At 46.5% G+C, this 27,334-nt stretch overlaps 1 protein-coding gene across 6 annotated transcripts in view; it reads left to right on the top strand.

Moving 5' to 3' along the window:
• CNOT4 (CCR4-NOT transcription complex subunit 4) overlaps nt 1–27,334 on the top strand; it is an 898,013-nt gene that overhangs the window by 595,649 nt on the left and 275,030 nt on the right. For all 6 annotated transcript variants that reach the window (XM_030215603.1, XM_030215604.1, XM_030215600.1 and 3 more), the window contains one exon: nt 8,844–8,901. In XM_030215603.1, coding sequence (XP_030071463.1) covers nt 8,844–8,901 — 58 coding nt within the window. The remainder of the gene's footprint in view (nt 1–8,843; nt 8,902–27,334) is intronic.

The raw sequence follows: 27,334 nt of genomic DNA, 5'->3' as shown, positions 1-27,334 counted from the left end.
AGGGAGCAGCGGTCGGCCTCCAGCCCACCTGATCGTACCGGTAGTTCACCCGGCTCCAGCTCTGGTCGGTTACCTCAGGCGCACTCGGGGTTTGTCAAGACAGGAGTGGTGTGAGTCTGTCTAGTCCACACCTCCGCCCCTGGTCCTCGGACTCTGCAGTGAGGCGCGACTCGGATCCTCTGGCAAGGGGGGGGGGGGGGTCGCGGCCTGCTTACGGCTGTCGCTTGTTTCAGTCATCGATTCGGTCCGCGAAGTCGCGTGGGTGGCAAGTTGCTGTGGTGGGGTGCTTGGGGTGTCGCTGGGTTTGCCGCACGAAGTTGCGGGACTTCGGAGGTGGTTCGCTTGATTTCTAACCTCCAGCGGTCTGATCCGCGTGGTCGCGTGATCGGCAGGTCGCCTATAGCGCTGTGCCTAGGTAGCGATTTCTTCGCTGCACGAAGCCGCGGTACAGCAGCTACGGCTCACCTGGTCACTTTCTGCCGTGGACGCTCCGGTTGCTGCCCGAGATGCTGCTCAGAGGGCTATATCCGCCCAGGAGCACTTCTAGCTCGGGAGCTCCTCTAATCGGCTGTGGTCCGTCGGCAGGGAAATATCAGCATCAGGGTTGTCAACAAAAGGCTTCCTGGGCTGGGAGCAAACAATTAAGGTACCACTCATTCTCAGAATGTCACATAACTCCCATTGTCAATTTATTTGGTGCATAATTTCGTTGATGTGTACTTATTTAGTTAGCTGCATTTAAAACTGTTAAAACTTTCTGGATAGAACATCCCCATAAATAATACTCTGTTCTCTTTGTAGCATAGTTAAATTAAATAACTACTCATCTATGTATGGGTTTAGGATTATCACTAACCATCAGAATAGAAATTTGCAGTTTTCATTTTGGCTGTTATTAGGATGGCATTTGATCCAGCCCAGTTGTCAACAATTTGTACTTACCATTTTTGATTCTTCAGGATTATGCAGTCTCCTTCCCTGGATACATCCCTATAGCATTGATACTTTGATGGTATCAGCATACTACCAAAACAACATATGTTTGACCATCTCTGGGAAAATGTGACTAAAGTCACCAAAAACAAAAAAAAATTTATGTAATTCTGAGCAAACAATTTGTGGTACTACAGTCCAAACTCAATCCTTCTTTGTGAAAAAAATAAAAATGCTACAAAAGTTCAAATATGTAACTTTTGCAGACTGCTTGACGTGAAAAATCAGCCATTCTCAACATTTTGGATCTTCTGCTTTTGTCGCCTTTTCCCTGAGATTGTCACATATATTTGTACACATAATGTGTGTGTGTCTATGTATATAAATATATAGATATAGATATGTTGGGGTTGGATAAAGTGGAGAATTTTTTTTAAATTGCAAATGCATATTCCCTATCATCAAGCCTATCAATCCATAGACTGGTGGGTTGTGTCCATCTACCAGCAGGTGGAGATAGAGAGCAATTTTTTGGCTCCCTATATGTGGTCATGTGCTACCGGAAATTCCCCAGTATGTTCTCTATCTCAGCAGGTGTGTGGTCACACAGCAGCAGCTCTGGCTAGGAGGTAGATGCACTAAACGTTTTTCATCGTTAAATGAGCCCTCAGGGAAGAATTTCCTATCCTTTCCATGCACTTAAGCCTATTTTCCGACGACAGTAGCAGCTAACGAAAACGGAATGGAGATGAGCAATTAGTGTGAAAACCCCATTGAAACGACATGCACTAACCTTTTCCGATTGCCTTTACGCAGGAAAAAGGCAGGAAAACTAACGAGAGGTCTGGACCTCTCGTTAGGACAGCTCCGTGGCAGGAAAAAGTGTTAAGTGAAAAAATAAACAAACTTTGAGCCAATCCCAGCGCATTAGCAGAGCTAAAAGCGCTGTGATTGTCCAAAGGACCTCAGAAAAACACATAAAAAAATAAAAATAAAAAAAGGATCGGGAGGGGGCAAGGGCGCTCATCAGGAGCGTCCTGTACGGACGGCCTTGCCCCCCCCCCCACTTTCCGCCGCTCCCCCCACCCGAAAAAGCAACTTCTAGAAGCCCTGCCCCCCTCCCTTCCTCACTACTCTGTCACCTCAGCTCCGCCTCCCGACATCCTCCGTCCGCGCCCCGCCCCCTTTTGGGGTCGTCGCCGCCATTCCCCTCCTCCATCGGGCCCCCCTTCCTCTTACCGGGCCCGTGCAGCGCCTCTCTCCTCTGTCCGAAGGCGCTGCACGGGCAAGAAGAACGCTGAATCAGTCTGATGCCTGCCTTCGCCTAGCTTCGATAGAGCGTCTTTCTCCTCCTGGGCCCGCCCCTGTCTGACGTCAGTAACCTACGTAGGTTACTGACGTCAGACAGGGGCGGGCCCGGAGGAGAAAGACGCTCTATCGAAGCTAGGCGAAGGCAGGCATCAGCTGATTCAGCGTTCTTCTTGCCCGTGCAGCGCCTTCGGACAGAGGAGAGAGGCGCTGCACGGGCCCGGTAAGAGGAAGGGGGGCCCGATGGAGGAGGGGAATGGCGGCGACGACCCCAAAGGGGCGGGGCGCGGACGGAGGAATGTCGGGAGCGGAGCTGAGGTGACAGAAGTAGTGAGGAAGGGAGGGGGGCAGGGGCTTCTAGAAGTTTTGCTTTTCGGGGTGGGGGGAGCGGCGGAAAGTGGGGAGGGGGCAGGGGCTGCTAGGAATTTGCTTTTCGGGGTGGGGGGAGCGGCGGAAAGTGTGGAGGCAGCGGGGGGGGGGGGGCAAGGCCGTCTGTACAGGACGCTCCTGATGAGCGCCCTTGCCCCCTCCCGACCCTTTTTTTTATTTTTGTTTTTATTTGGGAGCCATGTGCTTGCGATTTGACTGTGTTTTGACTGTTTGTGGCATGCGCAGAGCAGCTAACATAACGCTTGGCTGCTCTGCGCATGATTTGGGGGCCGATTAACGATGTGTATTGTGATTCTTTGATACATGTACGTTTCACTACCGATCTCAGCATGTGTGACTTTTTTTTTGGTTGCATGTTTCGTTATTTTAAAATCGTTAGGGACTTTAACGATTTAGATTTTTTTACGTTTGGTTGCTGCATCTGCCTCTAGGTCTCCAAGCCTAATTGTTTAGGTTTTGTTGAGTACCTGGGGTTGAGGGCTCTTCGTGAGCAAGTGCAAACCTGGTGGTCCCAGGTCCCTCCTTTTTTCCCCCCTCCCGCTGGCTCCGTTTAAAAAAAAAAAATATATATTTTTTTAAACGTTAAAAAAGGACGTCCATTTGCAGCTGCTCACTGGAACAAGTCGTCACTGCTTGGAGCAAGAAGCAGGTAATTTTTCCTTTTACTAGCGGGCAGGGGGTTCCCCGAACGGTCTCCACGTGGCTATGGCCGCGGATGGCAAGGCGCGAAAAGACGCTCCCCGGAACGCGTTCGCGCGCCTAGCGGGGGGATCGAAGGTAGAGTCGCCCTTTTTTGGCGCCCTTTCGGAAGCGGGAGAGTTCACCGGCCTTTCCCGCCTTAGGTCGTGTCCAGCCACGTGGCTTGGTCGGCTTCTTCTTGGACCGCCCTCGAGATAGGAGACGTTAACAGCTTGATCGCCCTTGAATCGGGCGACAGTAAAAAAGTCGGCGAAATTAAAACGCCCTTCTTCCCGCGCGGCTCCTTCTCGGAGTTTTGCGCCGGACGCCATTTTGGACGCGCAACATGCCTCTCCCCCGCTACTGGTGAGCGCAGATGGAGGGCGCCTCTAGGCCGCGGCACAGGCTGCAGAAATGCACGACTGGGGGGTTTCTCCCCTGAGTTCATTTTGCTGCTGCATCAGGCCTTTCTTATGCAGAACACTGCCCCTGCCCACCTCTCTGATCGGGGTGATGAGGCCTCTATGCTTAAGCGCCCTCGGGTGGATCTTCCACCCTCGGGGGACTCGGTCTCCTCTGATGTGGATGACGGCAGCGTGTCTGAGTTCTCCCAGAGATCCTTAGCGGAATCGATGGAAGAGACTGATTCCCCGCTCGGATTGGAGCGGAAGACCTCTTGCAGGCGGCTTTTTCGCTCAGAGGATTTGCCCAACCTGCTTGTGCAGGCCATGAGCATTTTGAAGATTGCCTCTCCGGAGGAAGGCTCTCTCTCAGCCTCTACTGGCTCCGCTATTATGCTGGGAACAAAGTGCCTGCCTAGAACCTTCCACGTGCATGAAGCCATGCAGACCTTAATTTCAGCGCAATGGGATGCCCCTGAGGCGAGCCTGAAAGTAGCCAGGGCTATGTCCCGCCTGTACCCCTTTCCTGAGGGGGAGCGGGAAGCCTTTGTCTGGCCCACGGTAGATGCTTTAATCACTACCGATGGAAGGTGGCACTGCCCTGAAGGACGTCCAAGCCAAGAGAATGGAGGCGGCTGCTCTGAGTTTGCAAGCCTCGGTTTGCGGCTCCTACGTGGCTAGGGCGTGCCTGACTGTTTTGCAGCGGGCTTCCCCCTCGGACCCTTCCTGGAGGACGGAATGGCCGACCCTGGAGTCGGGTCTGGCCTACTTGGCAGACTTGCTGTATGATGTTTTGAGAGCCTCGGCCAAGGGCATGGCTCAGACAGTCTCTGCGCAGCGGTGGCTCTGGCTGAAGCACTGGTCTGCTGACCATGCCTCTAAATCTCGCCTAGCCAAGTTGCCTTTTAAAGGCAAGCTGCTCTTTGGGGACGAGCTGGACAAGATCGTGACGGCGCTCAGCACGTCCAAGGGCAAGAGGTAGCCGTAGGGTCAGGACTCGGACCGGCAGTGCCCGTCCTGGTCCCTCTAAGGGCCGATTCCAGGAAGCCCGTCGGTACCGCCCGGGCAAGTCAGCCCTCCTCTGCCTCCGCTTCCTTTAAACGGAACTTCTCCCCCCAAGCAGCATCCTTTCGTAGGGACCCGCCGTCCCGGAGGTTCGTCCTCCGGCTCGCCCCCAGGGTCGCGTACCCAATGACGGGGATCTGGTCCATGGCCCAGTGCAGATAGGAGGAAGGTTGTCCTCGTTTCTGGCGAGTGGACCAGGGTAACTTCAGACGCTTGGGTTCTGGAAGTCATCAGAGACGGCTACAAGCTAGAGTTCTGCCGACCCCTAAGAGACGGGTTTGTAAACTCTCCTTGCAAGTCTCAGGTCAAAGCAGCTGCCGTGCAGCAGACTTTGAGCAACCTGATCCGCCTGGACGCGGTGGTCCCGGTGCCAGTAGATCAGCTTGGCAAGGGGCGCTACTCCATTTACTTTGTGGTACCAAAGAAAGAAGGGTGTGCTCGGCCTATTCTCGACCTCAAGGGAGTCAATCAGGCCTTGAAAGTTCGGCACATCCGGATGGAGACCCTCCGCTCCGTATTAGCTGCGTTGAAAAAGGGAAAATTCCTGGCTTCCCTGGACATCAAGGAAGCTTACCTACATATTCCCATCTGGCCGCCTCATCAGCGCTTTTCTGCGCTTTGCAGTGCTGGGCCGACACTTCCAGTTCAGAGCCCTCCCGTTCGGGTTGGCTATGCTCCGCGGACCTTCTCCAAAGTAATGGTGGTCATCGCGGCCTTCCTCCGCAAGGAGGGAGTACAAGTCCATCCCTATCTGGACGACTGCTGATCCGAGCCCCTTCCTATTCGGAGTGCGGGAGAGCTACAGACAGGCTCATTGCTCTTCTGATCTCCCTGGGATGGGTCATCAACTGGGAGAAAAGCCAGCTGCGCCCGACTCAGTCCCTGGAGTATCTGGGAGTTCGATTCGACACCCAAGTGAGCAGAGTGTTCCTGCCGGACAACCGGAGCGTCAAGCTTCAGACCCAGGTGGGCCAGTTCCTAGCCTCCTCTACTCTTTGAGCTTGGGACTATGTGCAGCTGTTGGGCTCCATGATGGCCACGATGGAGGTAGTGCCCTGGGCCAGGGCTCATATGAGACCACTACAACACTCTTTTCTGCGGCGGTGGACTCCAGTCTCGGAGGATTATGCCGTACGCCTTCCTTTGGATCCAGCGGTGCGAAAGACGCTGAGCTGGTGGCTGAGACCAGGCAAGCTGTCTGCAGGAATGCCTCTTACGACCCCGGAGTGGGTTGTCGTCACAACGGACGCCTGCTTGACGGGCTGGTGAGCCCACTGCCTGGGACGGACAGCGCAGGGGCTCTGGTCTCCTGCAGAGACGAAATGGTCCATCAACCTCCTGGAGCTTCGAGACATTTGGTTGGCGCTTCTAGAGTTTCTCCCGGTACTGGTGCTGAGGCCTGTACGGGTCCTGTCGGACAATGCCACGGCTGTGGCTTATGTCAATCGCCAGGGAGGCACCAGGAGCGCCCCTCTAGCCAAGGGGGCCATGAAGCTATGCCTGTGGGCGGAAGCGAATCTGGAACAGCTGTCGGCGGCCCACATTGCGGGAGTCATGAATGTCAAGGCGGACTTTCTCAGTCGCCATACCTTGGATCCCGGAGAGTGGCAACTGTCTGCTCGTGCGTTCTTGGACATCACGAAACGCTGGGGCCGGCCGAGCCTGGATCTGATGGCGTCCTCGGCCAATTGCCAAGTGCCGCGCTTTTTCAGCAGAGGACGGGACCCTCAATCTCTGGGAGTTGATGCTCTTCTCCAGCAGTGGCCGGCACAGGAGCTTCTCTACGTGTTCCCGCCCTGGCCCATGATGGGCAGGGTGCTAGGCCGGGTGGCAAAGCATCCGGGCCGGGTGATCCTGGTGGGTCCAGATTGGCCCAGACATCCCTGGTATGCGGACTTAGTCAGACTCTCGGTGGACGGCCCTCTGCAGCTGCCAGCGGAGCGGGGCCTCTTACATCAGGGTCCCGTGGTGATGGAGGATCCCTCCCCCTTTGGTCTTACGGCCTGGCTCTTGAGCGGAAGCGGCTGAGGAAGAAGGGCTCAGACAAGGTCATAGCCACTATGCTGAGAGCGAGGAAGCGCTCTTCTTCCACCACTTCTGCCAGGGTTTGGCGTACCTTTGCATCGTGGTGCGAGGCAGGCTCTGTATCGCCCTTCACTGCTCCAATATCTTCAGTGTTAGCGTTCCTGCAAGAGGGGCTGGAGAAAGGCCTGTCGCTCAGTTCGCTGAAAGTCCAGGTGGCAGCTCTAGCTTGCTTCAGGGGTCGTCTGAAGGGGGCTTCCCTGGCTTCACAGCCGGATGTGGTGCGCTTTCTCAAAGGAGTTAATCACCTGCGCCCCCCTCTGCACTCGATTAGTGCCTACGTGGAATCTCAATCTGGTACTACGGACCTTGCAGAAGCTGCCCTTTGAGCCCTTGCCAAGGGCATCGCTGTAGGACCTGACGTTGAAAGCAGTCTTCCTGGTGGCTATCACATCAGCCAGAAGAGTTTCCGAGCTCCAGGCGCTCTCGTGTAGAGAACCGTTCCTGCGATTCACTGAGGCAGGAGTATCGATTCGCCCAGTGCCGTCCTTCCTGCCCAAGATTGTTTCTCGATTCCATGTGAATCAGCAGCTTTACCTACCCTCCTTTCGTAGGGAGGATTACCCAGAGGAGTACCCTGCGCTCAAATACCTGGATGTTAGACGGGTCATCATCAGATACTTGGAAGTGACCAATGATTTCCAGAAGTCTGATCATCTGTTCGTGCTGTTCGCAGGCCCTCGTAAAGGTCTGCAGGCATCTAAGCCTACGGTGGCACGTTGGGTCAAGGAGACGATCGCGACAGCTTATGTGGCGGCAGGGAAGATTCCGCCTATTCAGCTGAAGGCACACTCTACTAGAGCTCAAGCAGCCTCGATGGCGGAGTCCAGATCTGTCTCCTTGGTAGAGATTTGCAGAGCGGCTACTTGGTCGTCGGCTCATACCTTCTCACGACATTACCGCTTGGATGTGGCAGCTCGGGCCGAGGCCCAGTTTGGGGCTTCAGTTTTGCGTTCAGGGATTTCCATGTCCCGCCCTGGGTGAGTACTGCTTCGGTACATCCCACCAGTCTATGGATTGATCAGCTTGATGATAGGGAAGGTAAAATTATGTATCATACCTGATAATTTTCTTTCCCTTAATCATAGCCGATCAATCCATAGCCCCTCCCAGATATCTGTATTGTTTGTGTTCTGGTTATATTTCAGGTTCAAGTTCAGTCTTCATTTCCTGTTCACGAGGACTTCATGTTCAAGTTCTTCCAATTGAACTCTTCGAGTTGAGACGATTTTGTGTTACAGGGAGCTGCTTCCTCTCCCCCCGTTTCGGCGGTGGCTGGATTGATAACCAAATTATGCCGGCGCTCCCTCCCGCTTCGTGCGGCTGTAGGGTAGCTTTGTATCCCTCCTGCTTCGGCGGTGTTAGGGTAAGCCAGCTCCTCCTGCGGTTGCGGTAGCAGGATAAGCCAGTTCCCCCCCCGCGTCGGCGGGTGTGGTTTCCTGCCCACCGCCACGGCGGTGGTGCGCTGGAATATTTCCCCTCCCCCGCTTTGGCGGTGGTGAGCTGGGCAGAGTGTCCCTTTGTGGGTGTAATTCTCTAAGTGCTGAGACCTGCGGATGGAGCTTTGATATCGACATACTGAGGAATTTCCGGTAGCACATGACCACATATAGGGAGGCAAAAGATTGCTCTCTATCTCCACCTGCTGGTAGATGGACACAACCCACCAGTCTATGGATTGATCGGCTATGATTAAGGGAAAGAAAATTATCAGGTATGATACATAATTTTACCTTTTGTCCTGAGAATGGATTGAATGAGATGGAAGAAGAGAACTTTTTTAACAGTTTCTAAATCTATTTGGTGTGTACTGTACAGTTTTGTAAAAATAAAATTTTGAAATAAGAAATGTTTGTGCAGCACTGCGTACGCTTTGTAGCGCTGTAAAAATGCTAAATAGTAGTAGTAGTAGTAGCTGGTTTGATTTGCTTGTACTATCACTATTGCTAAAGGTTTTTTTCTTTTCTTGTTTCTTTACTTTCTCAGCTCTGTGGACAAACCTTCAGAATCACTCAGCATAGGAAATGGTGACAACTTACAACAGGTATGGATTTTTTTTTTTTTTTTTTAGTTTGAATCCCATAACTTTGCTAAGATCTGAAGGACTGGAGATATTAAACTGTACTTCAAAGTCTATACAACTACCTTGTCTTGAGAAGATTGAGGTTATTTGGGATCCTAGTTCAAAAAGTTTGAGAGTTTGAGGAAATTGATTCAGATACGGGTGCATATACAAATTTCTCTGAGGACAAGCATGATAGCAAGTTGTTACATATTGATGATGTCAACCTACAGACCCAAGCCAGTAAGATACATTTCTAAGCTCTTAGATATTCAAGAGCTTTCCAGAGCAATGTGCTGTGTTGTGTGAGGATTCCCATGTTCATACTGTCACATTGAGCCACATGATTTCACGTTTTCAGAGATCCAAGAAGATGTGTCCTGCTCCTGCAGTGAGTTATACCTTTCATTCCATATTTTTTTGCATTTTCTACTTTTCTTTCTTACCCTCCCTTCATAGCAACCTCTAGTTGGAGTATAGTCAGTTTTTTTTTAGGTTTTCTTTTTTTTTATTTGCCGTGGTCTGCACCAGTACTGATATATAAAATGGCATCAGTCAGGAATTTTTAGCCATCACGTTTTTCATGGCTTTTTATTTGACAGATGACCTAGAGAAAGTTGTCAGTGTCTTTAGATATTATATCGTGCCCCAAGATAAAGTTTAATGCTTAGTCTCTGAAATGTTGTAGACTCAGTCATGAGTTATCAGTGTGTTCGTCTTGCCAAAAGATGACACCTAGAGGTCTTTCTGGATGTCAGATGCATAACCCAAGTGAATCAACTTCAGATGCATCAGATGCTGGAGATATATCAACATCAGGAATACGTGGATCACCCATGAATTTGATCATTGGTAGATGGCCGTAAGGCCAGCTTCATCCGAGTGCCATCTGAAAACATTGAAGGATCCCAGTGTTTTAGTACTGCCATTGAAGAATAATGATAGTGTTATTTATTTTTTTTATTTGTAGCCCGCACTTTCCTACTCATGGCAGGCTCAATGCGGCTTAGGTACTTATTTGTACCTGGGGCAATGGAGGGTTAAGTGACTTGCCCAGAGTCACAAGGAGCTGCCTGTGCCTGCAGTGGGAATCGAACCCACTTCCCCAGGACCAAAGTCCACCACTCTAACCACAAGGCCACTCCTCCACTTTGAAGAAGTGGCATTGGCATTAGTTAGCATGCAGTGCCAGAAATAAGGAGAAATAGTCTTCATCTATATCTACCAAACATTCCTACAAGGGACTCCTCTCCCTTCAGTATATCTGGAGGATGGCAGTCTCCAAAGATCCAGTGTCAGGCCATTGATCATCCTTTAGATGACTCTGGAGAATATTGCTTCTCATTCTGCAGCCTAGTCATATTTGGCATCAGCAAGTTTGAGGAGATGGCCCTCAAGATTTTGAAAGTTGAAGTCCTCAAAGAATCCTGTGCAGTAAGTTAGGTGCAAATTCAAACTTCACCAGGTCAGACTTGGAGTCTGAGAGGTCATGGAAATATGCCTTGGAATGAAGGTAATCTCTCTGGCGATAAGATCAAAGAAGCAGTGGACCAAATTGGGAACCATTGTGCTATGTTTCAGACCCTCTCTGCAGGCACTTTGGACCCACCATTCCAGGTGGCACCCAAGTAAGGTACCCAAAGACAAGTGATTTGAAGAAGCATTATTGTCTCAATAATCCCACCAATAATGGAGATTTACTGTCACTCCAAACAGCAGAGGGCCCAAAAGTCTCAGTCAGCTCCCAAACCAAAAACTAAGATGGAGTTTTGTCTGGGTCTAGACAAGTATAGCCAGTATTCCAGTTTCTGTTCCTGAGAACTTTCCTGTTGAGTAAGACTAAGATTTTATGCAAACTGTTGACCCTGTAGAATCTCAGACTCTTATTCTGACATGGATACGCATACACAATGTTGTTTCTTGCCTTTTGATGTTTAATTGTTATTTTATATCTTATTCGCAATTTGTATAATTGTTCTTCTTGTATTGTAGCTTGCACTGCAGACTTATGTAAGCCACTTTGAGCCTGCGATCAGTGGGGAAAATGTGGGATACAAATGTAATAATAAATAAATAAATAAAATATACCTATTGGAAACTCTGCCAGATTATTCACTAAGAATATCATAGACAAACTCTTGGGATCAGGATAGGGACAACACACATTTTATCAAGGGAAAGAAGGTGGAGATTTAACTCCAAATATTTCCTCATGTCAAAAACAAAATCTGGGGGACTCTATCCTAGATATGAGGACCTTGAATAAATTTGTAGTAACAAAAAAAGTGAGGGGTCATAATGGTTTCCTTAGGCCCCGTAATCCTTTTTCTTCACAAACCAGACAGATCTGAAGGGATTTTATACCCACATATTGTGATAGGAAAACACTACTTCAACACTGTGTACTGTCCAGCTCACTTACTCAAACTGGGGTGCACTTTTCTTCCTGCTTGGATGATTGGCTGAATAGTAGTACACATCATACAGGTGCCAGAGAATCGATGAATAGAACCTTGCAGATATTGGAGTCACTAGGGTTTATCACAAATTATCCCACTTTCCGTCTAAGCCCAGCATCTCATTTGGAATTTATAAGGAGCTCTGTTAGACATCACTTGGAGAAAAGCCCTTATTCCACTAGAAAGGATAACCATCTTGGTATTTGTAGTGATGAAATAAGAAAGACAAGTAGTGATAAAAAAAACAAACACTAAGTACAGTCAGAAAAGAGTAAGGATTCTGAATTTATAATCCATCAGGGAACAAATAGATACTTTGTTCTGTTTTTACTGAAGAAAATCCGGGAGAAGGACCATGATGGACTGGCAAAAGTTCATTTGAGAATGAAGTGGATATAGCACCGTTCACGGAAGAGTGTGTGTATCAACAGCTAGAAAAACTAAAGGTGGACAAAGCCATGGGACCGGATGGGATCCACCCCAGGATATTGAGGGAGCTCAGAGAGGTTCTGGCGGGTCCTCTTAAAGATTTGTTTAATAAATCCTTAGAAATGGGAGAGGTTCCGTGGGATTGGAGAACGGCGGAGGTGGTCCCTCGTCACAAAAGTGGTGATAGGGAAGAAGCTGGAAACTACAGGCCGGTAAGCCTCACTTCGATTATTGGAAAAGTAATGGAAGCGATGCTGAAGGAAAGGATAGTGAATTTCCTGGAAGAAAATGAGTTGCAAGATCCGAGACAACATGGTTTTACCAAAGGGAAATCGTGCCAAACGAATCTCATTGAATTCTTTGATTGGGTGACCGGAGAATTGAACCGGGGACGTGCTATAGACGTAATCTACTTAGATTTCAGCAAGGCTTTTGACACGGTTCCCCACAGGAGGCTCTTAAATAAACTGGATGGGCTGAAGATAGGACCCAAAGTGGTGAACTGGATTAGGAACTGGTTGACGGACAGGCGCCAGAGGGTGGTGGTGAATGGAGTTCGCTCGGAGAAGGGAAAGGTGAGTAGTGGAGTGCCTCAGGGATCGGTGCTGGGGCCGATTCTGTTCAATATATTTGTGAGTGACATTGCCGAAGGGTTAGAAGGTAAAGTTTGCCTATTTGCGGATGATACTAAGATTTGTAACACAGTGGACACCCCGGAGGGAGTGGAAAACATGAAAAAGGATCTGAAAAAGCTAGAAGAATGGTCTAAGGTTTGGCAATTAAAATTCAATGCGAAGAAATGCAAAGTGATGCACTTAGGGAGTAGAAATCCAAGAAAGGCGTATGTGTTAGGCGGTGAGAGTCTGCTAGGTACGGATGGGGAGAGGGATCTTGGGGTGATAGTATCTGAGGATCTGAAGGCGATGAAACAGTGTGACAAGGCGGTGGCCGTAGCTAGAAGGTTACTAGGCTGTATAGAGAGAGGTGTGACCAGCAGAACAAAAGAGGTGTTGATGCCCCTGTACAAGTCTTTGGTGAGGTCCCACCTGGAGTATTGTGTTCAGTTTTGAAGGCCGTATCTTGCTAAGGATGTAAAAAGAATTGAAGCGGTGCAAAGAAAAGCTACGAGGATGGTATGGGATTTGCATTACAAGATGTATGAGGAGAGACTTGCGGACCTGAACATGTATACCCTGGAGGAAAGAAGAAACGGGTGATATGATACAGACGTTCAAATATTTGAAAGGTATTAATATGCAAACAAGCCTTTTCCTGAGATGGGAAGGCGGTAGAACGAGAGGCCATGAAATGAGATTGAAGGGGGGCAGACTCAAGAAGAACGTCAGGAAGTATTTTTTCACGGAGAGGGTGGTGGATACTTGGAATGCCCTCCCGCGGGAGGTGGTGGAGATGAAAACGGTAATGGAATTCAAACATGCGTGGGATAAACATAAAGGAATCCTGTGCAGAAGGAAGGGATCCTCAGGAGCTTAGCTTAGAATGGGTGGCAGAGCTGGTGGTTGGGCGGCGGGGATCGTGCTGGGCAGACTTATACGGTCTGTGCCAGAGCCGGTGGTGGGAGGCAGGGATAGTGCTGGGCAGACTTATACGGTCTGTGCCAGAGCTGGTGGTTGGGAGGCGGGGATAGGGCTGGCCAGACTTATACGGTCTGTGCACTGAAGAGGACAGTACAAATAAAAAAGTAGCACAGGGAGAGCACGTGACGTGATGAGCTGAGCAGACGTGCTTTGCCTCAGCTCCTGAGCCCTCACTCCATAAACCTTCAAAATACTGCAAATCGCAAGTAGAAAAAGGAAACCTGAGCTCTATATATCATATGGACAAATACCTTAAACAATCCCCTACTGGAATGGCGTTGCGTACCGGGAAAAAAGAAAAGGAAAAGAGTAAAGCGCCAACAACGGAATCCAAGATGGCGGACGACCCGCTCTCGGCGAACCAAATATTCACAGCGGCGCAGCTCGAGCAGTTAACGCTTGCGGTGGCAAATGCTTGGCAACCCAAGTGGGACGCTCTGGATCAAAAGCTGGACTCTTATCAAACGAAGCTGGAAGGTTTAGGGACCCGAACGGAGGATTTGGAGACCAGGGTATCTGCCCTGGAAGATGATTCCCAGGGCTATAGTATGGACCTGCGGGAGATTAAAAGGCAGCTCCAGGAGCACATGGACAAATTAGAAGATCTTGAAAATCGCTCCCGCAGGAACAACGTGCGCATCGTGGGCCTTTCAGAAAAAGTACCTTAAAAAAACTTGGTTGACTGGCTCACCGAGTGGTTATCAAAGGAGCTGGCCTTGTCGGATGGCTTCGGGCCCCTGGTAATTGAGCGAGCGCACCGTGTGGGCCGTAACAGGGAAAATCAGGAAAGACCTAGAGTGGTGGTGGTGCGGCTCCTCAACTACAGGCATAAGTTGGAAGTGCTGCAGGGGTTTAAGATCCGCAGAGGAGATTTGAAACATGAAGGCCGCCAAGTCCTGATATTTCAGGACTACTCATCAGGTGTCCAGGAGCGGCGACGTAAATTTCATCCATTATGCACTGCATTGGTCCAGAAACAAATTCGTTTTGTTCTACAATACCCAGCGGCACTGAAAGTGCTGGTGCATGGACAATGGAAAGTGTTTAAGTCACTGGAAGATGCAAAAATTAAGCTCCAGGATCAAGGTATCCTGGAAGGAGACTGAGAACAATGGTAAACCCTATTGGAGAATAGGTTTCAAAATGTTTTCATTTTCTTTCTGTAGCAGTAATAGCTATAAAAATGTTTTCAGCAGGCAGGAGTAGAGGGCTCTTGACACGTTAGGTGCTCTATTGCTAATTCCCGGTTTCGGTTTGGGAATATGGCAAATGGGTTAGTTTTGAGGGGGGGAATAAGGGGGGTTGGGGTAAAGGGCTTATGGTTTCTGAGGGAATATTTGTTTGCTATGGGATTAGGGGTATGTTTCGACAATGTAGGGGGCAGTATCACGCAGGCTTAAAAAGTGATCCTCTGGAGTTTTATCTGCAGAGGGTGGATCTGGGGCTGGAGGGACTTGCAGCATCCCAGGAGTGTATGGTCAATGGGAGCGGGAGGTTCCAGGGATGACCACTAGAATTGTATCTTGGAGCGTAGGTGGTATCAGCTCTCCAATCAAAAGATCCAAGATTCTTTCAGCACTTAAGAGACACAGAGCTGATATTGCATGTTTGCAGGAAACACGCCTCACAGACTTAGAACACTCTAAGCTGCAAAAATATTGGGTGGGGGAGGTATTTGCGGCGTCATCCCAGAGTCGTAAAGGAGGGGTGGCGGTGCTGTTTCGAAAGGGGCTCCCATTATAAAGCAGCTGTAATTGACAAAGGGGCCCAGGGGGATCACATATTGCTAAAAATATGGTTGTCTGGTAGAGTCATTTTGCTATTGGTCCTCTATGGACCTAACAACCATAATCCGGCCTTCCTTACCAACTTAGCTGGGAAATGCTTACAGAGTAATAGTGGGGATTTGATTGTAGTGGGAGACTTTAATGCGGTCTTGGACCCGAGGCAGGTTTGCTCCAGTGCAAAAGATTCTCAGTACAGAGGAATGCAGGCCAAAGAATTTCAGACATTTAATAGGACCCTCGACCTGGTAGACCCGTAGAGGATACTCCACCCTGGAGAGAAAGATTACACGCACAGGTCGAGGGCCCATGGCACATTTGCCAGGATTGACTATATTCTGTTTGCTCGCTCCTTATTCCACCTAGTAGCTGCAGCATCTATAGGCCCAGAGGAAGTAGCAGATCATGCTATGGTGTAGTTAGACCTTGTTAACTCTGCGGCGGCTGGGGGAGGTAGGGGGTGGAGATACCCAGTGGGCCTCCATCAAGATTTACAATTACGGGCACATGTACAACAAAGTTGGGAACACTATATAGAATATAATCACTGGCATGCTGTTCATCAGCCTGAGTTGTTCTGGATGGCCTCGAAGGCGGTCCTGCGGGGTGCCATTATAGCCTACTGTAGTATGAAAAATAGGAAGAAAGCGGCAGGCATCCTGAATTTGGAGCGCCAGTTGCAAAAGGCCAAAAGAATACATCTTCACCACCCCACACCAGTTAACTTAAAGAATCTAAAAGCTACCCAGGCAGCGTTAAATAGCTTATTACATGAAAAGGAGATGAAGTCCGCCCTGTTTTACAAATATAAGTTTCAGAGGTTTGTTAACCGGGCAGGAAGAATGTTAGGTAGGCTGATTAGAAATTTGGGAGCCCCAAGGACAGTGACTGCATTGAGAGATGCAAAAGGGAACTTAATAACAGATAGTCGAAAGATCGGGCAGGCCTTTACAGAGTACTTTAAAACTTATATAAATCCAGGGTGTCCTCCCTCGGCACAAAAGATGCAGGAACATCTGACCCAGATTGGGCTCCCAAAGACTAACAGGGGAGCAATTGGAGAACCTGAACAAACCGATAACAATGTTAGAACTGCAAGGTGTGATTAAAAAGTTAAAGCTTTGGTCTGCCCCGGGCCCAGATGGATTTTCAGGGGAGTACTATAAATACTGTCAGGGGAGCCCTAGCATCCTTGCTGGAATATTATCAGGAGTTGGTGGGAAAAAAGAATTTCCGGGCATGCCAACTCAGCGCTCTGAACCTTAATACCCAAGCCAGGGAAGCCTTGGATAATGTTTGAATCTTACCGACCAATTTCATTGCTAAACGTTGACACTAAAATATTGGCAAAGCTGATGGCTGAGCGTTTGGCAGAATACTCTACCATTCCTGATAAGTCAAGAGCAAGTTGGGTTGTTAGGGGCCGTCAGTCGGTTCATAATATTAGGAAGACCTTGATGGCTATGGCGGCCAGCCAACAGCTTGGGGCCTCCACCCTGCTCTTGAGTCTAGATGCCGAAAAGGCTTTTGGACCAGGTGGGGTGGGGTTCATGCACCAGACCCTGGCTGCCATGGGTATAGAGGGGTGGTTCACGCATGCAGTTCAGGCACTTTATTGTCAACCTAAGGCTGGAGTGTTTGTAAATGGAATCAGAGAGCCAGAGTTCCAATATACTGAGGTACACGACAGGGTTGTCCCTTGTCCCCCTTATTATTTATATTGTCCTTGGAACCGTTGCTGCGGAAGGTCTCCTCAGCCCCAGACCTCCAGGGGTTCAATCTGGCAGGAAAGGATATTAGGATTCTAGCTTATGCAGATGATTTATTAGTAATTTTGAGAGAGCCCGCTAAGACTTTACAAATTGCTGCGGTTAATTGAGCAGTATGGGAGATACTCTGGGTTTCGTTTAAATTTACATAAATCTATAGCCCTACCAGTGTTGTCAGAAGAACCAATAACCTGGCTGGGGAGCTTCCCCATCCAATGGACACAGACCTCCTTGAAATACTTGGGAATCACCATCACTAGGGATTTATCACAACTATATGCGCAAAATGTGCAGAGATTATTGCGAGACACTAATAGACAGTTGGAGGCCTGGGGGCTGTTGCCACTTTCTCTGATGGGAAGGATTGCGCTGTTCAACATGGTTATGGCCCCCAGATTGCTCTACACATTTCAGTCACTCCCATTGTTTCTAAAAAAAAATCTGATAAACAGAAGCTGATAAAAATGGTGCAAAAAGTTTTATGGAAGAAGAAAAGGCCACGTCTGTCATATTACACATTAAGTGTTCCAGTGGAGTACGGAGGCCTGGGACTATTAAATATCAAGTATATGACAGTGGCAAGCGGAATGCGACATATCAATGACTGGTTCCGTGGAACCCAGGACTATACAGCCACTTCCATAGAAATGCATCTGTATCCCGAAACGCATTTTAGTAACTACCTGCATACAGCAGGGCCTCCCTTGCCATATATACTACAAAAGACAGGAATTCTGAGGTCGGCGAAAGCTGTATGGCAATGGGTCTGTAAATTGCATCAATTCTCTGCAAAAACTACCCCGTTTCTATCGATTTGGTGAAAACCCTGCTTTTCCACCAGGCATTTTATATCCAGCTTTCCAAGGTGGAAGCGGAAAGGGATGATATACTTATTGCATGTAGTCTCTCTAGAAGGACGGATAAAGTCATTCCAGGAGCTCCAGGCGAGAATTTGGTCTGCCCCCTTCGGACGAGTTTCACTACAGTCAGCTAAAGCACTATATCCAGTCCTTGCCCTGGGAGGATTAGCGGAAGACATTCAGGAAGAACTGGCCTCAGCATTTTCCTTAGCAGCGCAACAGCAAGTGCCGCTCAAGTTTTACCACAGGCACATTAGAGACACAGTGCAAGAACCTGATTATGTCAATTGTTATCCCAGTGGAAGCAGGACATTCCGATGGATTTTACAATATCTCAGTTGAAACCCATGTTTTGACTTTAAGGAAACACACTTCTATGGTTTCGCACTGGGAAACTCAGTACAAAGTGGCACTTAGACTGTATATTCCTCCTAGGAGGGCTTTCCATATGGGATCTCTCCGTGGCGGGAGTGCCCCAAATGTAAGGAACTGGAGCCTCTCAGGGGCATATGCTCTGGAGGTGCAGGGGCATTGTCAGCTATTGGAAGCAGTTAATACACTATGGGGCTCATTTTCAAAGCACTTAGCCTCCCAAAGTTCCATAGAAACCTATGGAACTTAGCCTCCCAAGTGCTTTGAAAATATGCCTCTATGTGTCTCATATTTGGCAGACCAGGTGGAAATATGACCCAGGTTTGTTGCTGGGCCACCCTGTACTCGTCCGACCAATACCGAAAGGATTTACAACTTTTGTGCACAAGACCATAGTAGTTGCCATGCAAGTGATCCTGTTGGAGTGGGTATCCTATAATTATCCATCCTATTCCCAGTGGCGGACTCGTATGATCCTGCTGTTGAGAGTCGAAAGGATGGGGGTGCATGACTTTAACTCTGGACCTGGTCTGCGGTTTCTAGATACTTGGCACCCATTGTTAGATACACTGACCCCAGCTGCCAGGAGTAAGTTGCTGAACTTTTAATAGTTTCCCAGGCAATGCATAAAGAAGGGGGGAGGGGGAGGGAGGGACTTTGGTAAATTGGGGGGGAGGGGGGAAGAGAGGGGTGGTAGGGGGTTGTTTGGGGGAGGTAGGGGAATTTATTAAAAAAACTGTATTAAGTTGTGGATATGGTTGATCTTCTTTATTCCTGTTGTGATTGTAGACTTACAAATCTGTGTGTACAATATCGCTTAGTATTTTTTTTTTGTACAGGATATTTGTCTTCAATAAAAAAGATAAACCATAAAAAAGTAGCACATACGAATTTATCTTCTTGGACAGACTGGATGGACCGTGCAGGTCTTTTTCTGCCGTCATCTACTATGTTTACTATGTTTAAATGATCTGGCTGGAAACAATAACTTTCTTAGTGCAGAGAGATTTCCAGAATTTGGGAGAAGGGCCTAAGTCAATGGTAAAGAATCTGTTATTTTTAGAAATACTGCCTGTTAATGGAGAGGAAGAGGAATTTATCATTCAGCCAACTTCAGCTCTTGGCTCAAATCCTGGTATAAGGAAGAAAGTTTTAGATACATAGATGGCTTGAGCAATAAATGGTGTAACTAAAGACAGTATTGTAAGAACGGCCTACAATATTCATATTCATACAATATCTAGTTGTTTAAAACAAGAAAATAGTAGTAGTTGATTGGTTCCAGATGCTTGAAGACTATGATAGAAAAATGATTTTAAATCACCATCAGAAGAAAAGAGGAGACCAGATATAAATGTAAGTACGTCAACCAGAAAGTGCTGGTTAGCTATCGGGATAATGCTCAGTCTTAGCAATGAAGGTCCCAATCTGCAAGCTCTTGTGATAGAGGCCAGTTTAGATACTATTGCTATTTCAGAAATGTGGTTCAGTGAGTTCTGTGAATGAGATGGGAATGGGTAATGCATTTGATATACTGACTTTCTGTGGTATAACTAAAGTGGGTCACACGTTATATACAGGTATTTTCTGTGTTCTAGTGGGCTCACAATCTGTGTTTTGTACCTCGGGTAATGGAGAGTTAAGTGACTTGCCCAGGGTCCACAAGGAGCCACAGTGGGAATCGAACCTGATTCTCAGCCCACTTCACTAATCATTAGGCCACTCCTTCACTTCATGCCAAACTGTAATCTGTTTTGGAAAGATATAGATGGCTAGAAAGAGGGAAGGAGGAAAGCTTGTTAAAGGAAAAACAATTGTATTAAAGCAACTGAAATGTCAGAGGTGTAAGCAAAGGAGACTATACTGTGAATTATCTTGGAAAGAAGAGATGTCATGTCATCCACATTGATATGATCTACAGATTTGCAACTGGACAGAGGTCTAGCCAGAGAGGCCCAAAGAGGCCCAAAAGTTGGAAATAGTGTAGAGGAGGTTTTGCTGGGAGATTTAACTAGCCAGATGTGGATTGTAGTATCTTATCTGCAGGATTAGAATCATGAATGGAACCTACAAGGGAAGGGGGGGCATGCTGGGTTTGGTAATCACAAGTGGAGACAGCATGTCTAATGTCCAGGTTGGTGCCCACCTGTGTACAAGTGATTTATCAAATTTATAGTTTGATGTGAAAGCTAAGGCAGGATCTAGATACACAGCTCAAAATCCTGGATTTAAATAATGCTGACTGGTAAAATGGGGAAGTACAGAAAGAGGAGCTGGCATGAGAAGCAAAAGAAAAATTGGCTAAACTAAAAAGAGCTATAAAAATTGCAGTGTATCTTTATGTAAAGAAAGTAAGGGATCAAAAAAAATCCAAAAGGAAAATGAAAATAAATCCAGTTTTCCAAGAAAGTGGTTGAAAAAATAAAGGCTTAATGGTAGCATTCACGAAGTACAGAGCATCTCACAAAAAAAGTACACAAATATCTGTAAGCTGAAAGAACCGAGGAAAGATGGCTAAAGACACAAAGGGGGCCCTTTTTAGAAAGCGACGGTAGGGCTACCACGTGTGTAACGCGCACCAAATCAACACTACCACCTGGTTAGCGTGCCCACCTGGCGGTGATGTCGAAAGTTGACACACGCTGTTTCCCGCGGTAGAAATTATTTTTCTATTTTCTACCTTGGGGGGGGGGGGGCGTTCTCGGCGGTAATCGGCAGTGTGAGCACATTGGTGCGCGCTGCATGAGTACTGCGCATGAGCCCTTTCTGCTAGGTCTATGGGTGGCAGTAAGGGCTCAGACAGTAAGTAGCCATTTACTGTCCCCATTGAAAAAAGCCTTTTTTTTTCCCCAGCCGTGGTAAAAAAAATAAAATGGCCCAGCACGTGCCAAAAACAAGTGCCCACACTGTTGCAGGAATTACCACTATTGTTAGCAGAGTCTATGATACTTCAGGAGTCAAACACCACACACCAGAATGAGAGAAAAGTCTTCTTTATTTTCCAGCAAAGTAGAACATCAGCGCTAGCTCTCTCCTTCTCTATGTCTTCTTTCTGTGTCCTGTGTCTCCTGTCTTGGTTCCTTCTCGTCTCAGCTCCTTCTCTAACGTAAGCTGCTTCTGTTCTCCTTTATATAGGGTCCTAAACCCTTCTAGCCCCCCTTTCTCACCAGATGGTAAAGAATAGATTGATTACCCTGTCTTGAACTAATTATCTCTACACATTTACTCAAAAATATCAGTTACATAGGTTTGAGATATTTCCTAAACTGTCCTATGACCTGGGGCCTCTCAAACTAGACAATGTGGCACCTATCTCCTGCATTTTATTATTATTCACATAATCAGATTCCCGGTTAACTTCATAACTTGAGCTGGGTTCATTAAGGGGCCAATCTTACTTAATGGCACACAGACATGGTTTGTTATTACTTTCAGGAGGCCAGTCCTACACTTAGCTATAATCAATCAAGGAGAAGAATTGACTTTTCCTGACCTCTTTCACCTATTAGCTTCATACACAGAACTAGCTAGGACTGTGGATAATTCAAACCAGATGATGACCTCTTAAACTGCAGACAAATCTCACTTGAAAGTCAGACACTGAATTGAAAAGATATTTTACATAGAGAAATAGAACTTATTAATTAAACAGAATAAAACATATTTTAAAATAAGCAAAAATCAGAATTCCTTATAAGACAAAATCTAAATTATCAAGAATATCTAAATCTACACTATCTCCTTCTAAACAGCGTTCAGTCTAATCTTTTAAAACAGCTTGCTTGCTGATCCCCTCGAGATTGTCCAGTATGCCTTGCTAGAATGGCATCCAGATGTGGTAAATAATACCTATGAACCAGCCTTAACAATCCATCACTCAAAAGGGACAAAGAAAGTTTTACTTCTCTCTGACCTTTCTAACCTCTAGTCTAGCAAAAGCTAGACATTTGAGTAATTAAAACCAGATGGCATTCTACCACTTTCCAGGACTGAACCAAAACACTACTGAAGGCCACTTTTTACTGTGGCTTAGTAAAAGTACCCCAGAGTGAGGTGAAACATTTTTTTCAGGTATGTCAGGGAGAGGAGGAAAGCTAGATACACGTGCAAAGCTGAAGCTGCCAAGGAGCAATGTGTGAAGAGTGACGAGAAAAAGGTGAAATTGGTAAACAAATATTTATTTTCATTGTTCATGTAAGATGATCCTGGAGAAAGTGAGTGAAACTGCAATAATTTCAACACTGAATTCTTTGAGACCCCATAGAGTCCTCGTTAGATCATTCCTGCCCATTGGTTCTTCGACAGACCAATTACTATATTGCAGCCATGCTGACTTTGATAATGAATTTTTCTCTTCAATTGACCAAGAAAATAGAATGAATAGTATTGGTGCAACTTTCCTGGCTAGAGCAAACATCTTTAGCCCTTTTTTAGTATGGTTTCCAAAAGTCATACAGCACAGAATCTTCATAGATAGCCACATTGGACATGACGCCATCAAGAATTAGACCTCTGATAACTTTTTTGTGGTCATCTTATTTATTTATTTTATTTATAACAATTTTGCACCATTATTATGGAAAAATCAATCTATTCAAAATGGTTCACAAATAATAAGCATACAAAAATACAAAAGAATATAGAATCAAAAAGATCATAACTGTGTCATCAGCCAGTTTAATTACCTCACTAGTTACTCCCATCTCTAGATCATTTATAAATATGTTAAAAAGCAGCGGCCCCAGCACAGATCCCTGGGGAACCCCAGTATCTAGAAAACAGAGACTAGGATTAAATGGTCAGTGTTCTCAATCTTTTAACCAGTTCTTAATCCACAGTAGGACCTTCACTCCTATCCCATGAACTTCTAATTTCCTCAGGAGTCTTTGATTTGATTTATTGAGTTGATATACTTCACTTCAGAGAAATGCATCAAAGCAGTTTACAATAAAGTAATAAAATATAGGCAATGCAGAATATGAAGGCACTTTTAAAAATACAAATACACAATATTGACCGGCTCACCTTCATCCACATGTTTGTTCACCCCTTCAAAGAAATGTAGTAGATTGGTGTGGCAAGATTCCCTTGACTAAACCATTTTGGCTTTGTCTCATTAATCCATGCTTATGTTTATGCTCTGTAATTTTGTCCCTTATAATAGTCAATACCAATTGCCTGCCGCCAATATCAGGCTCACCAGTCTATCTGCTATCACTTACTATGTTACTGTGTTAATGTTTGGGTGCTCGGTCTTCCTTAAATTTTTCACAATCTGCATGTGTTTTGATAATTTTGAATAGTTTTATGCCATCTGCAAATTAATCATCTCACTCGTCATTATGTTTTCCAGATCATTTATAAATAAGTTAAATAGCACTGGTTCCAGTACAGATCCCTGCAGCACTCCACTATTCACCCTTCTCCATTTGGAAAAATATTTATTAAAACCTTCTCTTTGTTTTCTGTCCAATAACCAATTCTTAATCCACAGAAAGACATTGCCTCCTATCCCATAACTTTTAAAAATGTTTCTCATGAGTCTCTCATAAGGAACTTGGTCAAAAGTTTTCTGAAAATCCAGGTACACAACATCAACCAGCTTATCTTTATTCATGCCTTCAAAGAAGTGAAGCAAATTGGTGAGGCAAGACTTCCCTCATCTGAAACCATTCTGACTCTGTCCCATTAAGCCATGTTTCTCTGTGTTCCTGTAATTTTATTCTTTACTAGTAAAAAAGACCTGTTTCTGACAAATGAAACGGGCGCTAGCAAGGTTTTCCTTGGAGTGTGTATGTTTGCGAGAGTGTGTGTGAGATTGTGTGAGAGAGAGGGAATGAGAATCAGAGTGTGTGCCAGGGGCCCATCAGTCCCTCCTCCCTCCCAGTTGCAGGGTCCCCCTCCCCTTCTCCCCCCTCCCTCCCTCCCAGTTCCAGGGTCATCCCCTCCCTCTGAGTTTCAAAGTCCCCACCCTCCCAGTTCCAGGGCCACCTTCCCTCCCAGTTGAAACAGCTGTAGACTTGTTTCTGATGGAGCAACAATTTAAAAAGGAGAATGTGGAGCAGCAGCTGCTAGGTTTGTTTGGTTTAGAGTGTATGGCAATGATGGCAGCCTGGGTGAGTAAAGGCAAGCTCCTAAGAGTCTGGGAGGAGTTAATTGTTTTAGTTGCAAGGAGCTGTGCACCCCAGCTGACCTTGTTAATCACCCAGGGCAGAGTTAATTGGTTGACTTGCAAGGAGCTGTGAACCCCAGCTGACCTTGTTAATCACCTAGGGCAAGCACTCCAGGTGCCTGAGAAAACAATTATGTTCCTCAGCTATTTCTCTCAGCTTGATTTACTACTCTGTTTTCCTTTGTGTACTTGCTAAACCGGATATCTATGCCACCTCAAGTTTCCGGCTGGAGGCTTCAATTAGAACGTTGGAGGTGCCTTTTATATATAGAGATGATAGTTTTCCACTATCATGCCCGGCACTGAAGTCAGGCTTACCAGTCTGTAATTTCCCGGATAATCCCTTCGAAAGCTAATCAAGAAATGTACTAAGTTATGTCCAATAAAAAAGGTATCATCTTATTTTCTTTTTCATGTTTTATTTTGTTTTATTTCTATTGATTACCTTTAAAAGTGGACTAACATGGCTACCACACCTCTCTAACCCTGGAACCCTTTTTAAAAATAAGCGTTACATTGACAACCTTCAATCTTCAGGTACTATGAACTATTTTAACAGCAGATCACTAACAACAGATCAACAATTTCATGTTTGAGTTTGTTCAGTACTTTGTGGTGTATGCCATCCGGTCCAGGTGATTATTACTCTTTATATGGTCAATTTGGCTCAGTACATCTTCTGGGTTCACTGAGATTTCTTCCAGTTCCTCCGCATCGTCACCCTTGAAATCCATTTCCGGTAAAGGTAGATCTCTTACATCTTCTTCCATAAAGATCGAATCAAGGAATTAGTTCAATCTGTCAGCTATGGCCTTCTCCCCACTGAGTGCCCCTTTTGCTCCTTTATGATCTAATAGTAACATAGTAGATGACGGCAGAAAAAGACCTGCACGGTCCATCCAGTCTGCCCAACAAGACAACTCATGTGTGCTACTTTTGTGTATACCCTACTTTGATTTGTACCTGTGCTCTTCAGGGCACAGACCGTATAAGTCTGCCCAGCACTAGCCCCGCCTCCCAACCACCGGCTCTGGCATAGACCATATAAGTCTGCCCAGCACTATCCCCGCCTCCCACCACCGGCTCTGGCACAGACCGTATAAGTCTGACCAGCGCTATCCCTGCCTCCCAACCTCCAGTCCCGCCTCCCACCACTGGCTCTGGCACAGACCGTATAAGTCTGCCCCGCACTATCCCTGCCTCCCAACCTCCAGCCTCGCCTCCCACTACCGGCTCTGCTATAATGGTTCTGTGGATTCTCTCACAGACTTTCTGATTCTGATATACCTGAAAAAGGTGTTACTATGAGTTTTTGTCTTCATGACAAGTTTTTCTTCATTTTCTCTTTTAGCCTTCTTATCAGTGCTTTGCATCTAGCTTGACACTGCTTATGTGGTTTCTTATTTTTTTCATTCAGATCCTTTTTCTATTCTTTGAAGGATGCTTTTTTGACTCTAATATCTTCTTTTATGTCACCTTTTAACCATGCTGACTGTCGTTTGCTCTTCTTTCCATCGTTGTAAATGTGTGGAATATATCTGGTCTGGGGTTCCATGATGGTATTTTTAAACAACGTTAATGCCTTATTTTAAGTCCTAACCTTTATAGTAACATAGTAGATGACGGCAGAAAAAGACCTGCATGGTCCATCCAGTCTGCCCAACAAGATAAACTCATATGTGCTACTTTTTGTGTATACCTTACCTTGATTTGAACCTGTCCTTTTCAGGGCACAGACCGTGTAAGTCTGCCCAGCACTATCCCCGCCTCCCAACCACCAGCCCCTCCTCCCACCACCGGCTCTGGCACAGACCGTATAAGTCTGCCCAGCACTATCCCTGCCTCCCAACCACCAGCCCCTCCTCCCACCATCGGCTCTGGCACAGACCGTATAAGTCTGCCCAGCACTATCCCCGCCACCAGCTCTGCCACCCAATCTCGGCTAAGCTCCTTAGGATCCATTCCTTCTGAACAGGATTTCTTTATGTTTGTCCCACGCGTGTTTGAATTCTGTTACCGTTTTCATTTCCACCACCTCCCGCGGGAGGGCATTCCAAGCATCCACTACTCTCTCCGTGAAAAAATACTTCCTGACATTTTTCTTGACTCTGCCCCCCCCCCCCCCCCTTCAATCTCATGTCATGCCCTCTTGTTCTACCTCCTTCGCATCTCCGGAAAAGGTTTGTTTGCGGATTAATACTTTTCAAATATTTGAAGGTCTGTATCATATAACCCCTGTTTCTCCTTTCTTCCAGAGTATACATGTTCAGGTCATCAAGTCTCTCCTCATACGTCTTGTAACGCAAATCCCTTACCATTCTCGTAGCTTTTCTTTGCACCGCTTCAATTCTTCGCAAGGTACGGCCTCCAAAACTGAACACAATACTCTAGGTGGGGCCTCACCAACGACTTTTCATCTTCTTTTTAATCATTTTCCTGATTTTGTCTTAGTCACCCTCTCAAAACTAAATACTGTTACTTTTGATTTCTTTAGTGACCTCACTCCAGATATCACCTCAAATTTGATGGTTATGGTCACTGTTTCCTAGCAGATCCAACACTGCTACTTCTTGTACCTTGCCTTGTATGCCACTAAGGAATAGAACTAAAATAGCTTCCCTTCTTGTCTGCTCTTGGACCAGTTGCTCCAAGTTCATTTTTTTTTACATCTAAAAATTTTATCTCCCTAGTGCACCCTGATCTAACATTTATCCAGTAAATATTGGGGTAATTGAAATCACCCATTATAATGTTGCCCAATTTGCCAGCCTTCCTAAATTGTGTAAACGTTTCTTGATCAGTTTGTTCATTTTGTCCCAGCGGACGGTGTACAGCCCTACCAGTATATTTTTTCCCTTCACACGTGGAATTTCTATCCAAAAGGATTCCACGCTGCTGTTTGTTTCATGTAGAATATTTATTTTGTTTGACTCAATTCCCTTTTTTTTTTTTTAAATTCTTGTTTATTTGCA

Source organism: Microcaecilia unicolor, chromosome 10, assembly GCF_901765095.1.
Source record: "Microcaecilia unicolor chromosome 10, aMicUni1.1, whole genome shotgun sequence".
NCBI classification, from domain to species: domain Eukaryota; kingdom Metazoa; phylum Chordata; class Amphibia; order Gymnophiona; family Siphonopidae; genus Microcaecilia; species Microcaecilia unicolor.
The sequence above is the reverse complement of the archived record's forward strand: the minus strand, read 5'-3'. Positions and strand labels throughout refer to the sequence as shown.